This window comes from Hylobates moloch, unplaced genomic scaffold (assembly GCF_009828535.3).
Source record: "Hylobates moloch isolate HMO894 unplaced genomic scaffold, HMol_V3 SCAFFOLD_4, whole genome shotgun sequence".
Taxonomy (NCBI): Eukaryota; Metazoa; Chordata; class Mammalia; order Primates; family Hylobatidae; genus Hylobates; species Hylobates moloch.
The window spans coordinates 31,485,533-31,500,763 of NW_026652279.1; the positions used below are offsets into that span (position 1 = coordinate 31,485,533).

Genomic DNA, 15,231 nt, shown 5'->3' on the forward strand with positions numbered 1-15,231 from the left:
CCCCGAAGATCTTCCTATGTCCCTCAGCCCTAGGCAACCTCGAATCTACTTTCATCTCTGAATTTGTCTGTTCTGGGCACTTTATATAAACAGAATCATGCATCATGTGGCCTTTGTGACTGGCTGCTTTCACTTGGCATAATGTTTTCAAGTTCATCCATGTTTTGCAGGTATCAGAATTGCATTCCTTTTTGTGGCTGAATAATATTCCATTGTATGGATACACCACATTTTGTTTATCTATTCATCCATTGGTGGATACTGCGTTCCTTCCACCACTTGGCTACAGTGAATAATGCTACTATGAACATTTATGTATAAGTTTTTAGGTGGAGATGACACATGCTTTCACTTCTCTTGGGCATATACCTAGGAGTGGAATTGCTGGGTGACATGGCAACTCTGTTTATTTCATACATAATGTTATTTAATAAATATTGTTTTACATTCCATATATGAAATATATTTGCATCATTAATATGAATCTTGGAAGTCATTTATTATTTATCAAACAAAATTTATTTGGTATTTCATTTCATTACTAATTATATTATTGTGTCACATTATATTATTAAATTATATTGTATATTATACATTACAAAATGTGTAATATGTTATGTTTTTAGGTATATTGTGTTTTTATATGTATTTATTTATTTATTTTGAGACAAGGTCTCACTGTGACGCCCAGGGTGGAGTGCAGCAGCACCATCTCGGCTCACTGCAACCTCCGCCTCCCGGGTTCAAGCAATTTTCCCATCTCCAGAGTAGCTATGATTACAGGCGTGTGCCACCATACCCGGCTTATTTGTTGTATTTTTGGTAGAGATGGAGTTTCACCTTGTTAGTCAGGCTGGTCTTGAACTCCTGGCCTCAAGTGATCTGCCCACTTGGGCCTCCCAAAGTGTGGGGATTACAGGCATGAGCCACCATGCCCGGCCTATTTTTTTCTTTTTACTACTATATCCCCAGTGATAAAAATGGTACATAAGAGGTCAAATTTTTTGGTTGAATTAATTAATAAATTATTATCAACAGCAATAATGATAGTACTTTCTTAGTTACACATCCTAAGAAGGAGACAGGCAGAGGAGTCGCAAGAGCCTCCAGTCTCCACATCCCCCACCTATGAACAGCATTTCTGCATCTTTTCATCTACATATTCCCCACTTTGGTGGCCAGGAAAGATGGTTAGTAGAGGTATACTTTATCTCTCATCTGACTCTGAAATCTGTTTCCCATTTCCCTTTGGCTGCCAGGAAGTGTAGAACCATATTTAGCTTTTTTCAGACACCAGGTGACCTGTACTCCTCCTCTCTTCTTTCACCTGGTTCTATCTCAAATGGCCCAGTTTGATCTTCTATCCTTCCTGGAGGCCTCTGTAGCTCATGTGGCAGGAGGCTGAGACCCTTTCTGCATCAACAAAGGAAAGACTCTTCCCAAGAAGGGTTTCAAAATTTTAGGCATTATTGTGTTTTGCCACTTCCACATGGCTCCTGCCTTATCATTCACTACTATTTGTCTTCTATTGATTTACTTTTCTTAACATGTAAATACCTTTATTTCAAAAGGGAAATTTTGAATAATAAATAAGCAGAGAAGTAAGACTGGAAATTATTACATTCTGGACAGCTAGAGTCTCAGGCCATGTCTTTGTCTTAGGGGAAATTAACAAATGGCAGAGAGGTGGTAAGGATATAGTAACGCAGCACTGAGACTTTATCCATGAATGAATCAGGACTGAATGGCAAAAAATGTGAAATCTTCATGCAAATCTGAAAAGACTTCCTTTCCTCAAGGATTTTATCACCAAGTCCAAGGAATTTTTCATAATAAAAATACACGAATAAAAGTGTACAAAGTAACTGGCACCCCTCAGTGGTCCTCTTGAGCAGTGCACAACCTGCCCAACCATCCATGACAGCCTGGTGTTCCGCTCATGTTGTTTAACATTCCCACGCATACACCTGGAGCTCTGCCCAAAATATCTCACCTTGCCCTGACATACACCCTTTGGCAAGCCTCACTCTCAGACATACAGGCAAAGGAGGAGGGAAGAGACCACAGCTTACACGAGCTCTTGTGTTCCCTTCTTCGCTGCCTCCTCCGCCCCATTGTAGTTCGAGGACTCATGGGCTGGGATCCACGGAGAAGGGTGCTGGGGTTGTTGCAGGAAAAGGCGTGGTTCAAGGTCGGCGAGGAAAAGGGAGTTGAAGACAAGGCTGGGGAGATGAGAGCACAGCCCCGTGAACCCCAGCCGAGGCTCTCCACCCCGCCACACGGTGGGTGCTGGGAAGCCACCCAACCACAGGGAGAGATGGGAATGCCTTCCGCCTTCACATCAGTTACTTATTGTGTGACCTCAGGCAAGTCCCTTTCCTCTCTGGGTCTCAAAGACTGCAGGGTTTCCATAGACCCTGTGAAACTCAGCTACTAGGGACAGGGGCCAATCTTGCCACTGGCATGCTAGATGACAATGAGGCAGGCCACCTAATCTCTCTTTTTTTTTTTTTTTAGTTGAGGTCTCGCTCTGTCACCCAGGCTGAAGTGCAGCGGTATGATCTTGACTCACTGCAGCCTCAACCTCCCAGGCTGAAGCGATCCTCCCACCTCAGCCTCCCAAGTGGCTGGGACCACAGGCATGCACCACCACACCCAGCTCCCTAATCTCTGAGTCTGAGTTTCCTTCCCTTAGACAACAGGCATCACCCCCTCCCTAGGAAAGGCTATAAGACTGGCTGAGCTACAGCAGGGCAGGCACATTACATCGGCTTTGGTCCTGGCCAGCAGGTGTGGCCCAGGTGGGCATCCTGCAGTGGCCGGGCCGGGGGCTGTGGCAGGAGGGCACGCAGGGGTCCCAGCGGTGCAGCTGCTCACTCCTCTGCACTTTCACTGTAGCCAGCGAAGAAAGAGGAAAGAGAGGTGCAGGCGTTAGTGGCTGAGGGCACTATGAAGCCAGGAAAGCAAGAACCAGAAGATCCTCGCGCTTCCCCTGAGCCAGGCAAGGCATTTAGTATTCTGCTCACATGTCCCGGACGCCTACAATGTGCCGGGCACTGTGTTCAGAGTGCAGCTGCTGCCACATGGCAACCTGAGAGGCAGGGACAGGAGAGGGAAAGGAGGCCAGGCCGAGGCCCACTGCTGGGAGGTTGTGGAGCAGGGATTTGAGACACAGGCATCCTGCCCTGGAGCCGGAGAGGTTTATGGCTATGAGTGCTGCCCATGAAGTTTCTCCAAGAAAGAACTGGTGATGAGTGCAGCTGGCAGACAGTGTCCAGCTGCAGCACTTTGGGGATATGCAGTGGCTCTGCAGCCCAGGCAGCCTCGGCCAGTGGCTGAGCACCAGGGGAACTAGGGCCTGGCTATTTCTGCCCCACGCTGGACTCTCCAGGACAGCCTTTGCTCCAGGGCTCCCTGCTGGGTTGGCCAAGGCTGAAGTGCACCACGGGCTGAGGCTGCTCCCCCTTCCCAGGCTGCAACTCTTCTCAGCCTTATCCACAGTGAATTCTTTGCACTCGTGCTCCAAGTTCCCAGGGAACCCCCGCCGCTCCAACCCCCTAGGAGACCCTGCTTCCTCCACCTGATCCTCCAAACTGGCCACCGTGAAACACCTCTTCCCAGACTGCCCCACGCCAGCTCTCCTCTTGCACGGATGGACAGGTGAGGACTCAACTGCCTCAGCCCGTTGATTCGGTCTCATTGAGCCACATCTCCACAGACCCCCTCCCCAGGGCTTGGCCCACTCTGGAGCCAGTTGCCTGGGTCAAATCCCAGCTCTGTCACTGACCAACTGAGGGACGTGGAGGAGTCACTTGGCCTGTCTGTGCCTCAGTGTTATTATCTGTAAAATGGGACCAAGAGAGTGGCCACCTCCTAGGGTAATGGGGAGGGTTAGAATGAGTTAATAATATAACATGCTTAGAGCAGTGCCTGGCACTTAGTAGAAGCTCAGTTAATGAGAGCCAAGGGGTTGTAAGCAGATGTGTAGGCTTGCAATGCTACCTCAGCTTTCCCTGTAAAGTAGGAGGACAGTAAGACTAACCTCAGAGAGGTGTCATGAAGAAGTAATGAGGCGTGCAGGCCGCAGCACCGAACCTGGCACACGGTAGATGCTCGATAAATGGTACGAGAATGAATGACACCATTCCAAGCCCTAACGTCGCCCAGATCAGTCCCTAGACTGTGGTTCAGTGTGGCTTTTTCAGAAGCTGGCAGAGACCATAGAGATGGACTCTCCAAAAGAACTGTTCTCTCAATCAGATGTAGGGGATTCCGTTCTCTTCCAGAAGATGGGGTTTGCAAAGGGTGGGGTGGACAGACTCCTTTCTCACCCTCCAACTCTGCCCTTAGGGCTAGGATTTATAGGCCTAGGCTGTGCCTTGTCCTTTATCTCCTTCAGCCTCCCGCATGTCTGTGCATTAGAGGTCCTCCCTCCTTTTTACAGATGAGGTGACTGGGACTCAGAGAGGGAAAGGCACTTGTCCAGCTGCTGGGAGCAAAGATGGGACTTTCACTTAAGGCCCAAGGTTTGGGCTGCTGGAGGTGCTTTCCTGCCCTGAGCTGAAAGCTGCCCCTCTGTGGCCACCCTCCACCCTGCCCCTGACCCCAGCTGTGCCCTCTGGACCCCCAGACCACCCACTTCCTCTGCTCTTGGAAATGCCCAGCACCCAGCTCCCTGCTCATAGCTGGGGGACCCTGACTCTTCAAAGGAGAAACTCCAGGCCCTCTCTACCTTCCCAGCTGCCTCCTCTGGATCTGCTGAGAGTCACTGAGAAGAGCCCAGGATCTAAACTCTGAGTAGCAGAGAGCACAGGACTGTTCCCTCCCTCATTCTAGCCCTTATACTCCTATTAATGCAACCAGTGATGAAACCAGCTTTGGGGGCATCTATGCCAGCAGACTCAATTCAAACCCTCAAGTTGTTTCTCTGCCCCACCTTCCCACCCTTAGTTGCTGCTCTTAATAGTTTGAGCTTCCCTGTGCAAATGAAGATTTGTCCTAGTACATTTTAGCCTGCTCCTCCCAGCCTGCCCAGGGTTCTGGTCCCGGGCCTCTCAGGCCTCATGACTGCCCAGGTTTGGGCCCTGAGATCTACTGAGGGGACCCACCTGCCTCTGAGGGCCTCAGTGGCCGCTGACCCTGGGGCACAGGCAGGATCTCCAGCCGCACCTTCTCCGACACGCTGGCCAGGAGCTTGGTGGCCTCAAGCAGCGAGCAGTGTTCCGTGCTGGTGCCATCGATGGACAGGATGTGGTCTCCAGGGTGCAGGGCTCCGCTCCTGGCCAGGCAGGGGAGCGAAGGTGGAGGCTGGTCCAGGCCAGACAAAGCTCTGGGCCGCCTCTGCCCTGTACACACCTCCATGGTGGCAGCACCCAGGGTGTGCCTTACCTGTCCACCACGCTGGCTGGCTTGATGCGGTCGATGGTGATGACTGACTTGTTCCGGAGGGAGGTGGTGGTGAGCGAGATGCCCAGGGCACACCCTGGTGTCTTGACTATTTCCACCATCAAGGGTCCCGAAGCATTAGCCACCGTGTCTGGCATGATGGAGAAAAAAAGTTTGAAACGCAAATACTGAGCACTTTCCTCCCCAGCCTTACCCTGCTATCCGATTTAACCCTTGCTGCCTGGAAGAAACTGTTATACCCATTTGATTAACATAATTTTTTATTCTTTTTTTCTTTCTTTTTTTATCTTCCACCAAATGTTATATCAATTTGACAGATAAGACAGCAGTGGAGGAGGGGCAGGAGCTCAGGTCTGAGGGGCTGTGATCCCAGGGCTTTGCTGGGTGATATGAATTTGCTTGAGTTTATTAAGAGCCTGTGGTATACCAGCACTAAATTGTTCACTACAACCCATCCCCATCTCAGAAAACGGCACCTCCATTAACACACCCAGTGGCTGGAAATTAAAACTTTGGCCGCACCCTTAGCTCCTGCCCTCGCCCACCCATGTCCAAATCTCAGCAGATTAGGCCAGCTGGACTGTCATCATATTTCCTGAATCCCACGCCTTCTCCCCTCCTTAGCCACCAGCCTGGTTCAGTCCCTTAGCTCTTGCTTGGACAGCTGCTGCCGCTTCCTATGGCCTCCCAGCTTCCACCTCACCCCGCTCTGCCCTCAGTTCCTTTCACTCACCTGTGCCAACCACGGCAGCCTCCTCACTATGACCAACCATGCCGGCCATGCTCCTGCCTCAGGGCCTTTGCACTTACTCTTCCGCCCTCCTGGAATGCTGTCCCTGGACATTCCATGCCTCGCTCATTCCCTCACTCCCCTAGTGAGAGAGCATCCCCCAGCCTGTCCCATCTCTCTCCCCTCTTTTCTTTTTTCCACAGCACTTATTGCCAACTGACATACACCATATCTTATCTATTCTGGATACCGTCCTCTCTCCACCAGAATGCCAGCTCCGTGAGAACAGAGACCTCAATTCTGTTGTTCTAGGCTGGAACCCCAGTGCATCAAACAACGCCTAGCACATACTATTTACTGCCCAGAGAGGCTGTGACTGGCCCAAGGTCATGCAGCCTTTGCAGTGGTAAAGATCCATGGCCTCTGCCACCTCCCCCCATCCCAGGCGTCCTCCTGCCCCAACCCACACACTCAGGCCCCCAACTCACCAGGGGTGGCCACATCATACTCCACCTGAAAGAGTGCCTCGTGGCTGCACTGCCGCAGGGTGGCCAGGGCGGTAGCATGGCTGGCCCCGTGCAGCGGGATTCCATCGACGCTAAGCAGCCTGTCGCCCACCTTCAGGGAGCCCTCCCTGCAGGGAAGGGCTGGTCACCAGCCTGACCCAGCAGCAGCACTGGGCACAGCCTGTCTGGGAGGGTGCTGGGAAGCGGGGCGTGGAGGACGAAGGAAGCGGGGAGTGCAGGACAAAGGAAGCAGGGAGTGGGTGGAGGAGGAAGGGGAGGAGGGGACGGGTGAAGGGGCGCATGAGTGAGTGAAGGAATGAGCCACTCCAGGAGTGGGGAGCTGCATAAAGCAAAGGGGGATGAAGACAGGATGGGGTGGCTCTGCCGCCTGCCACTCCTCTGGGTGTGCAGTAATTCATAGACTCAGTGCAGAACCCTGAAATGTCTGAGCTGGGGGTGCTAAGCGTCACCCCCAACTCCTGCCTCAGGGACAAAGGAGAGCACCAGGGTCCAGAGAGGGTGCGAGCTGTGCCCACGCCACACAGCATTGCGGGCTGGTCTGAGCTGTCCCTTCCCATTACTCCACCTTCACCCTGGTTTCTCAGCAGTGATTCTGGCTTGATGACAACCCATGCCTGGGAAAGAACTCAGCAGGGGCCAGGGGAGGGGCCGTAGCAGGCTTCACCTCGGTTTGGGTCACATCCCCAGCCTGGAACGCCTCTCCCAACAGGTGGCCAAAGCTATTCTCGGGGGTTCTATGAATAGCTCATCATAGGGCCCTGTCCCAAGGACAGATTTAGATTTCTGACAAGGCCGTTCCAGGCTTCTCTTAAAATGGCCAGGAATCTCCCACTGGGGAGGCCAGGGGATCAGGGGCTGGGAACTGGACATGTTCTTTCCCCACATTCTCTCCTCCTGGCCTTTCTGGGCTGGGCCCAGGGGTGCCGAGCTGGGTCGATCAGCCAGGACCCAGGAGACTGAGTCACAGAGGGCTACAGCAGTGGCCAATCAGTATGCCCCCAAATCTCTCATAGCAACTCTTAGGGACCATTCCACAGATGGGAAAACTAAGGAGAAGGAAAGGGAAGAACAACACCAAGGGTGCCCCTCTCCAAACACCCCAACCCCTGAGACAGCAGGATGTTGGGGAAGAAAGGGCTCGAGGTTTCCCTCATTTGAGGTTACATCCCGGCTCCACCAACAACTCCCTGAATGACACTGGGCAGGGAGTGTTCCCTCAGGGCCTCGATCTCTTCATCTGGGGAACGGGCATGGTGACCCCACTCCACCTTCTTCGCAGGGGAGTTGGGGCAGGTCAGTGCAGTGTATGGATTTCTTCTGCCTCGGCTCACCTGTCGGCAGGGCCACCGGGCCGCACGTAGGTCAGGACAAGCGGGCGGGACTTGTGCCCATCTTCATGGGCACCTCCTGGACAGGATTTGACAAGAAGCAGGAATCATCCACCCACCCCTTCCCATCCAGAGGCTCCCGCACAGCCCCTGAACAGGATCCTTCAATAAAACCTGTTTGAGGACCTTGTCCTTGCTATTCATGGACCCTCTTATGAGACACCAACAATAAATACGCCCTCCCAAGAGATGGTGCCAGGGTTGGGTAACATGACCAAAGTCCTCTCTCTGTTAAATGGCTTGCCTCCCTTCTGCGACCTCACCTTATTTCCCCTTTTCCCTGATCTCTAGGAAGCTCCAAACTTTGTTCTCAATCTCGGTAGCAGCTTTCACCATCATTTTCCGGTACAACTTTCTCCTCTCACTCTCCCCAACCAAGCATACTTCATTGCTTGGCAGATTTTCCCATTGAATACTTACCTTAACGGTCCTGTGTTCCTTAAAGTCAGAACTGAGATATACATAAATTACATTCAAAGCAAAATAGTGCACACATGGAATTAGTATTAGCCTCTTTCTTGCTGCCCCAATACCAAGGGCAATTCTTTCACTGACCTCTAAGGACAAAGCCAAAGCTATTGCCCTCCTTGTAGAGGGAGACGTCCACTGTCTTTGAAATGATCCTTGGGTTATTCTCAGGAGCTGAGGAGAAATGGAGGACTCCTTTGAGTCCCTCAGTCGCATCTCCAGGCCAGCAGACGTGCCCAAAGCTCATTCCAGGAGGACTGGGTGATCAGTCACAGAGATTACAGGGAGGGTAGACCCTTGCCCATTTTACAGGTCAAACAAGTGAGGCTTAGAGGGATCCTCTCCCCTAATCCCACTTAGCCCACCACTGAGAGAGAGGAAAGGGCCTGCCCATGCTCACAGAGATGACGGCAGGACTCAGGCTTGAGTCCATGGCTGGTAGGCTCAGGCCAGGGTTGAATTCCAGACAGTTACTCAAACTTCATGACTTTAGACCAACTTTGAAAATCCCAAGCTAGGTGAAACCCTACACTGCCGTTACTTAGTGCAGGGCAGTGGAGTGTGGGCGTGGTAGGTCAGGGAACAACTTATTCAGCTAATGCTTCCAAAACCTTCCCCGCTAAAGGAAAAGCATCTGGAAACTAAATATGTAAAATGACATCGGCTATAGAGTCCCACCACCTCCTGGTGACAGCATACTGCGGTTGTAGGCACAGCCCCTAGGCGAGGTATGGATGCTTGTGGCCAGTCTCCAGGTTCCACCCACTCCATCTGGCACGATCCCTACCACCCAGGCCCTGGTGGGGAGGTAGCCGTGTCCACCCGCGACCGAGGCAGTGGAGAAAGTTCCCCGTCCAAGGGCACCCACCGGGCGGGGGCAGCTCATACTCCACCTCCAGCACCACGCGCTCGCCCACATTCTTGAGCAGGGTGATGATCTCATCGTGGCGGAGCCTGGTCAGGTGGATCCCGTTCACAGACCGAATATAGTCACCAATGTTCAGCAGATCACTCCTAGAGCAGGAAGGCCAGGGCACACATGGTAACAGGTGCTGGCCCATGCAGTCCTGGCATTCACACCCACCCTCCTCTGGAATCCCTATGATCACTGGATCCTCATTTCACAAACGGGGAAGCTGAGGCTTAGAGAGGTCAGACACTTGTCCGGGGTCACACAGCGCGTAAGAGAGTGCAGAGACTGACACCCAGGTCCCAGGCTTTCCCTCTACACTGGTCTGCCTGCTTTTCCTTGTGCAGGGGTGTCTCAGACGAGCCTGCAGAGTGGCCAGATCATCACATCCTTTGCTATTCCCTAATGCTCTTCCTGACTTCTCGCCACCAACCTTCCTTCTGTTCAATTGGACATTTATCTGCACCTGCATTGTGTGAGGCCCAAGGAGGCAGTGACTGAGAGGCTAACTCCCAGGCCTCACAGTCCAATGGAGCCACAGGGGCAAATGATAGGGGAAATCAGACAATGTGTGCAGAAATGTGCACGTGGGGCTTCAGGAACAGAGCAGTGCAGCTGCCTTGGCCTGGGGTCCGGGAGGGCTTCCTGGAGGCAGTGACCTCTGTGTTGAGCGTGGAGGGGTAAAGAGGAGTGTGCCAGGAGGATGCTGTGGGGAACAGGCTTTTGGACATAGGGGACTGCATATGCAAAGGCCCTGGTGTAAAAGAAGAGAAGCCAGGGCCTAGAATTACAGCCTCCATTGGAGGCCTTCCCTCTGCAGACACCAAGTTGATGGGTGCTCCTGGAAACAGCTGCCTGATTGCTTTGCCTAAGACCTTCAGTACATTTTCCACTGGCCCTGGGCTCCCATCATTGCCTCTGCACCCGCCTCCTGCCGCCATGCCAAGCCCACTTCTCACCTGGCTGCAAGTCCCCCAGGTCTCAGGTTGGAGACCCTGGGCTTTCCATCCTTGTCGGTGCCACCTGAGATAGTCAGGCCCAGCGTGCTGCCTTCTTTCTTGATCAGCTCCACCACAGTGATCCCTCGGAACTCCTCTGCCGACAGATGGGGATGGGGGCTTGAGCGGGCAGCTGGGGCCACTCCAGGCCCCCAGCTCTAAGATAAGTGAGGCGAGCACCTGGTTAGTAGGGCACTCTGCTGCATTGCCCTGCGTCATGATCACCTCCTTTTTACAGAGGAGAATCAGAGAGGTTAAGTGGCTGGTCTAAGGTCACAGGGCAAGTTAGTGGCAGAGCTGTTGCCGTCTGACCCCCACCTAGGGCTCTCTGTGCCTCCAGGGCAGAAAAAGAGGGAATGAGGGAAGCCTCATTACCTGGAATGCTCTGTCTGCGGCACGCCAGGGAAATGTCGGCCCCTCCTGCATCCTTGCCTCCTTTGGAGTAGGGCCCATCGTCTGCAGGGGAGAAAGAGGGAAAGGCCGAGTTCCACTTTCGTTTCCATTCCTGCAGACCTCCTCTGCTTCGGTAATTTTCCACTCCGTGAACGTGGTCTGTAAGATGGGTTCCCTCCTGCCACCAGCTCCACCCGATTCTCTGCTGGAGAATCCTCACGGCTGCTCCTCCCAAAGAAAGCCTGGCCCCTGCCCTTGGGGCTGAATAACATTATTTGAGCACTACGCTATACATTGGGAGCTTCACAGCCATTCTGTGGTTCACTGTCTCAACAACCCCGTCAATGTTGTTACCATGGATCAGATTATTCCACTGTACAGATAAGGAAGCTGAGGCTCAGAGAAGGCCAACTCATGCCCATTGTCACACAGCTGGAGAGTTATGCAATCTGCATTAGAACCCAGTTCTGCTGACTCTACTACCCAGGGCTGTGCTTACATACCTGCTGGGATGGGGAGCTCTCTCACACGCAGGCAGCACAGCTCATGTGAGACAGCTCTGACCAAGAGGAAACTCAATCTTGGGTGGACCTGATTAATGCTTCCTCGTGAGGACTGCACTTTACAGTTTACGAATCACATTCTCAGGCGTTCTAGGCAGCCTGAGATAAGTCTGTCCTTCACTCTAATTCGAGAAAGCGCTCCCTTGTGTTTCTTCAAATATTGTTTCCATCAGCTATCTCTCTTTTGAAAAGCTTAATAGATGTACTTTAGAACTTTCCATTTTATTCTCCATGACCCACATCCACCATTCTCTCATATTTTCCATGTCTTCTTTATCTCTCTAAGATACGTCTAGTCTGCAATGAAATCTGTCTTTTTTGCTTCTTTTAAGTTAGTAGAAAATCTTTCATACATTTCAAACATAAAGAAGGTAGAACAGTATGATGCAGAGATTCTCAAAATGTGGTCCCCAGGCCCACAGCACCTGGGAACTTGTCAGAAATGTAAATTCTTGGCTGGGCACAGTGGCTCATGCCTGTAATCTCAACACTTTGGGAGGCCGAGGCAGGTGGATCACTTGAACCCAGGGGTTCAAGATCAGCCTTGGCAACATAGTGAAACCCCATCTGTACAAAAAATGCAAAAATTGGCCGGGCATGGTGGTGCGTGCCTGTAGTCTCAGCTACTCGGGAGGCTGAGGTAGGGGGATCACTTGAATTTGGGAGGTTGAAAGTATAGTGAGCTGTGATTGTGCCACTGCATTCCGGTGACAGAGAGACTCTGAGACCCTCACTCTGTCTCAAAAAGAGAGAAAGACAGAGACAGAAGAGAGAAAGAGGGAGAGAAAGAAGGAAGAAAGGGAAGGGGGGGGAGGGGAGGGGAGGGAAGGGAAGGGATTTCCTTTCCAAGGTATTGCCTTTCCTAAGCATTTAAAGTGTGTTAAAGCTACAGAAATTGGATTGTTTTTCAAATTTCATTTTCTAATTACTTGAAAGGAAAGGAAAGGAAGAAGGAAAGGAAAGGAAGAAGGAAAGCAAGGGGAGGGCAGGTGAGGGAAGAGGGAGGGAAGGAGGAAGGAAAGGGAAGTAAGAAAGGAAAATTTTTGGCCCCAACTGGGACCTGAAAAAGGAAGCACTGTGGGGGTGGGCTCCAGGGATCTGTATGTGTGTGTATATTAGCATATTAGTCTAACTTATATTTTTCTCCACTTTTTAACATTTAGACCGGGGATGGTGGCTCACACCTGTAATCCCAGCACTTTGGGAGGTCAAGGTGGGCGGATCACCTGAGGTCAGGAGTTCGAGACAAATCTGGCCAACATGGCAAAACCCCATCTCTACTAAAAATACAAAAATTAGTGGGGCGTGGTGGCAGGCACCTGTAATCCCAGCTACTTGGGAGGCTGAGGCCGGAGAATCGCCTGAACCCAGGAGGCGGAGGTTGCAGTGAGTCAAGACCACGCCACATCACTCCAGTCTGGGTGACAGAGTGAGACTCCATCTCAAAAAATAAAAAATAAAAATAAATAAAAATTTAAATATAGTAAAATTTACGCTTTGTGGTGAGCATGTCGATGAGCTTTGGAAAATGTCTCCTGACCACCACCACAACCAAGTTTTAGAACATTTCTATTGGCCCCCAAAATTCTCCCTTGATGTTCCACTGTAGTCAGTCCCTGCCCCATCCTCTGTTCCCCATAAGCACTTACCTGTTTTCAGTCTCTATCATTTTGTCTTCTCCAGAATGTCATGTAAGTGGAATCACTCAGTATGTACGCTTTTGAGTCTAGTTTCTTACATTTAGCATAATCATTTGAGATTCAGCCACAGTGTCGTGTGTATCAGTAGTTTGCATCTTTTTATGGATGACTTGGGTTGCATCCAATGGATGTACCAGTTTGTTTAGCTATTGACTTGTGTTTCCAGTTTTTGGTGATTTTGAATAAAGCCATAATAAACATTTGCATACAGGTTTTTGTTTAAACATATGTTTCTGTTTCATCCAGGAATGGCATTGCTGGGTGGTATGGCAAGAATATGGTTAACTTTATAAGAAAATGCCAAACTGTTTCAAAGTGGCTGTGCCATTTTGCACCAACAATGTAAAAGAGTTTCAATCACTGTGCATCCTCATCAGCACTTGGTAATATCAGTTAGGGTTTAAACAAAAAAATTTAGGCTGGGCACATTGGCTCATACCTGTAACCCCAACACTTTGGGAGGCCAGGGTAGGAGGATTGATTGAGCCCAGGAATTCAAGACCAGCCTGGGCAACACGGCAAAACCCTATCTCCCTAATTAAAAAAAAAAAAAAATTAGTCATGCTAATACATGTGCAGAGGTATCTTACTGTGATTTTAATTTGCATTTGTTTAATGACTAATGAGGTTGGGCACTTTTTCTTAACTTGCCATTCATCTGTATCTTCTTTGGGGAAGTGCCAAAGCTTTTGCCCATTTTTAAGTTGGGTTGTTTGTTTCCTTGTTATCGAGTTTTCATATATTCCGGATACAAATCCATTGTCAGATGTAATAATGTGTGCTTTGAAAAGCCTTCTAGGTGACTCTGTGTCACACTGAAGTTTGAAAAACACTTGTGGCCGGGCGCGGTGGCTCACGCCTGTAATCCCAGCACTTTGGGAGGCCGAAGCGGGGGCAGATCACGAGGTCAGGAGATCGAAACCATCCTGGCTAACACAGTGAAACCCCATCTCTACTAAAAATACAAAAAAAAAAATTAGCTGGGTGCGGTGGCAGGCGCCTGTAGTCCCAGCTACCCTGGAGGCTGGGGCAGGAGAATGGCATGAACCCGGGAGGCGGAGCTGGCAGTGAGCCGAGACCGTGCCACTGCATTCCAGCCTGGGCGACAGAGCGAGACTCTGTCTCAAAAAAAAAAAAAAAAAAAAAAAAAAAAAAAAAAAAAAAACAAGAAAAACACTTGTATAATGAATTGGATTTACCTAACAGGTAGTTTTAACAATCATTAACACTTTGCCATATTTAGTCCATTTATTTTTATCTATGCTGAAATATTTTAAAACAAATCCTGGGCATAATGCAATTTCATCTTTAAATATTTCAATATGCATTTCTAAATAGGAACATATTTCTTATATAACAAAAGTACTATATCCCACCTTACAAAGTAATACCGTAACTATTAGTCTAATACCCATCCCAAATTTTAATTCCAACAGTACATTTATGGCTCTTGAAAGCTTTGTTTGATTATTTTGCTTTTATCTTTGTTCTGTTGTTATATTTTGTTCTTTCTTTTTCTGTTGCTTCTTATGTTTCTAATAATTTTAAATCTTTTGAACATTCATCTATTATTCTATTTTTCCATTATCTCAAACTCTTGGGAGGTATTTCTTCTGCCTAGGTGTCTGATGACTCTCCCTTACAGTAGACTGTTACCTCGTGTGGTTGGTAATTGTTGGATTGTAAGCTCATCTTTAGTGGGGCTTCAACTGCGGGAATTCTATTCAGCCTGGTTGTAGGGCTCCAGGGTCCAGAGAGAATTTTCCATTTCTTCCCCTGGGTGCTTGCCAAAGTATCATTACCCTGATACCAATGATTATGGGTATTTACAACACTCGTTAGAATTTACAATACCCCCATGGTATTGTAAATACCAATCTTGGCTCAAAGATTCCAGAACCATGGTGGTATTATAAATTCTAACATTCACCAGAAACAAGGGGCACACCTTAGATTACAAATCCTCAAAGGAGACCACTGGAGGCCGAGTTGAGACAGATAAGCTTTTGTTTTAGCTCCCTGATAGGTGGGTGAATATTTTCCAAGTCTCCTCTTTCACTGAGGGTAGATCTCTCCAAAGGTCCTGGCTTTGTGCCGGGGTCTCAGTACCAACTTGGGAAAGTACAAGGTATCTTTTCCTGTAGCTCT

General features: G+C 49.9%; 1 protein-coding gene across 3 annotated transcripts in view; it reads right to left on the reverse strand.

The window, feature by feature from the left end:
- Positions 1-15,231, reverse strand: part of GRIP2 (glutamate receptor interacting protein 2) — a 48,829-nt gene that overhangs the window by 23,512 nt on the left and 10,086 nt on the right. For 2 of the 3 annotated variants that reach the window (XM_032149793.2, XM_058437305.1), the window contains exons 2-11: positions 10,803-10,883; positions 10,389-10,524; positions 9,388-9,533; positions 8,607-8,693; positions 7,995-8,070; positions 6,625-6,770; positions 5,389-5,536; positions 5,109-5,278; positions 2,767-2,892; positions 2,073-2,222 (exon numbers count right to left, since the gene is read on the reverse strand). In XM_032149793.2, coding sequence (XP_032005684.1) covers positions 2,073-2,222; positions 2,767-2,892; positions 5,109-5,278; positions 5,389-5,536; positions 6,625-6,770; positions 7,995-8,070; positions 8,607-8,693; positions 9,388-9,533; positions 10,389-10,524; positions 10,803-10,883 — 1,266 coding nt within the window. The remainder of the gene's footprint in view (positions 1-2,072; positions 2,223-2,766; positions 2,893-5,108; positions 5,279-5,388; positions 5,537-6,624; positions 6,771-7,994; positions 8,071-8,606; positions 8,694-9,387; positions 9,534-10,388; positions 10,525-10,802; positions 10,884-15,231) is intronic. The other variant, XM_058437304.1, reaches the window with a different exon arrangement.